Here is a 1,086-nt window from a genome sequence, read left to right on the forward strand (position 1 = left end):
GCAGAGCTCAGACTCTCTCTGCAGAGACCTCTACAGCACAGAGACCCAGACATGGCACCTACACTCACTGCAGCAATGACCCATTCTGAGGAGCATCTGACTCTGACCCACAAGGTAAACTGAAGCTTCAAGAAGACTGAAATATTGTCAGCGAGACGTCGTCATTGTTTCTGCTAACACTATCCTGCGGAATAAGTTTATTCATGACTTTGTTCTTCTTTCTGTAGCTCAGAAAGCCTCTGGTGGAGAAGTTACGCAGAGAGCGAATCAACAGCAGCATTGAGCGGCTCAAGTCTCTCCTGGGTCCAGAGTTCCTCAAACAGGAGCCAGACTCCAAGATGGAGAAAGCAGACATCCTGGAGATGACCGTTTGTGTCCTGAGACGACTGCAGCAGCAGAGAAGATTGAACCACTTCAACAAGCTGCAGTCTTCCTCTGATAACAACCTGAGAGAGGCTGACTTCTCTCTTCTGAGCTCCACAGTCCAGAGCAGCGTCACCAAAGACAAGAGTCCGGTCAACAGCGCCCTCTGGAGGCCGTGGTAGACACCTACAGACTGGAGTTACTAGCAGACAAAGTGACATGACCATAAAGGTCAAAGATTACTGAAACTGAATCATTTGAATGTGATGGACTTGTTCTTCTGCTTGTACAGAAGGTTGTATTTTGTAGTTTGTTCTTCTGTTGTGAAAGACGACGTCTCCTGAGGAAATGACAGCAACAATATCTTTCAAGTTAAGAAAGAGAACGTCTTGTCATGCATGTTGCATGAACCAAATCTGATTGCATCAGCCATTCTTATCATACCTCACTGTACTTCATGTGTTGGTGGTAAACGCTCTGGTAACATTTGTTATCTTCTGATGTTATTGATCATTTTGATCAGAAATATTAACTGTCCTTTTTCATGGACATATTGTCATAATGGACTTTAATCTTTATTACTCAAAACTGAAGTGCTATTAGATCCAAATGTTTACCTTTTTTTTTGTAAAAGATTTGCTTAATGTCACAATTTTCCTGTGACACTTTAATGCCTCGCTGCACGTCGTGTGTTGGTACAATATAGTGCATGGAAATGTTTAT

General features: G+C 43.0%; 1 protein-coding gene across 1 annotated transcript; it reads left to right on the forward strand.

Moving 5' to 3' along the window:
- Window positions 1-545, forward strand: LOC310966018 (transcription factor HES-4-like; the record flags this gene model as incomplete). The annotated part of the gene is made up of 2 exons (XM_083939805.1): window positions 1-114; window positions 228-545. Exons 1-2 carry the CDS (start codon window positions 52-54, stop codon window positions 543-545), a joined length of 381 nt encoding a protein of 126 aa, XP_083795931.1. The 5' UTR covers window positions 1-51.
- Window positions 546-1,086: the final 541 nt, after the last annotated feature.

This window comes from Echiichthys vipera, assembly GCF_963691815.1.
Source record: "Echiichthys vipera genome assembly, chromosome: X".
Lineage (NCBI taxonomy): Eukaryota > Metazoa > Chordata > Actinopteri > Perciformes > Trachinidae > Echiichthys > Echiichthys vipera.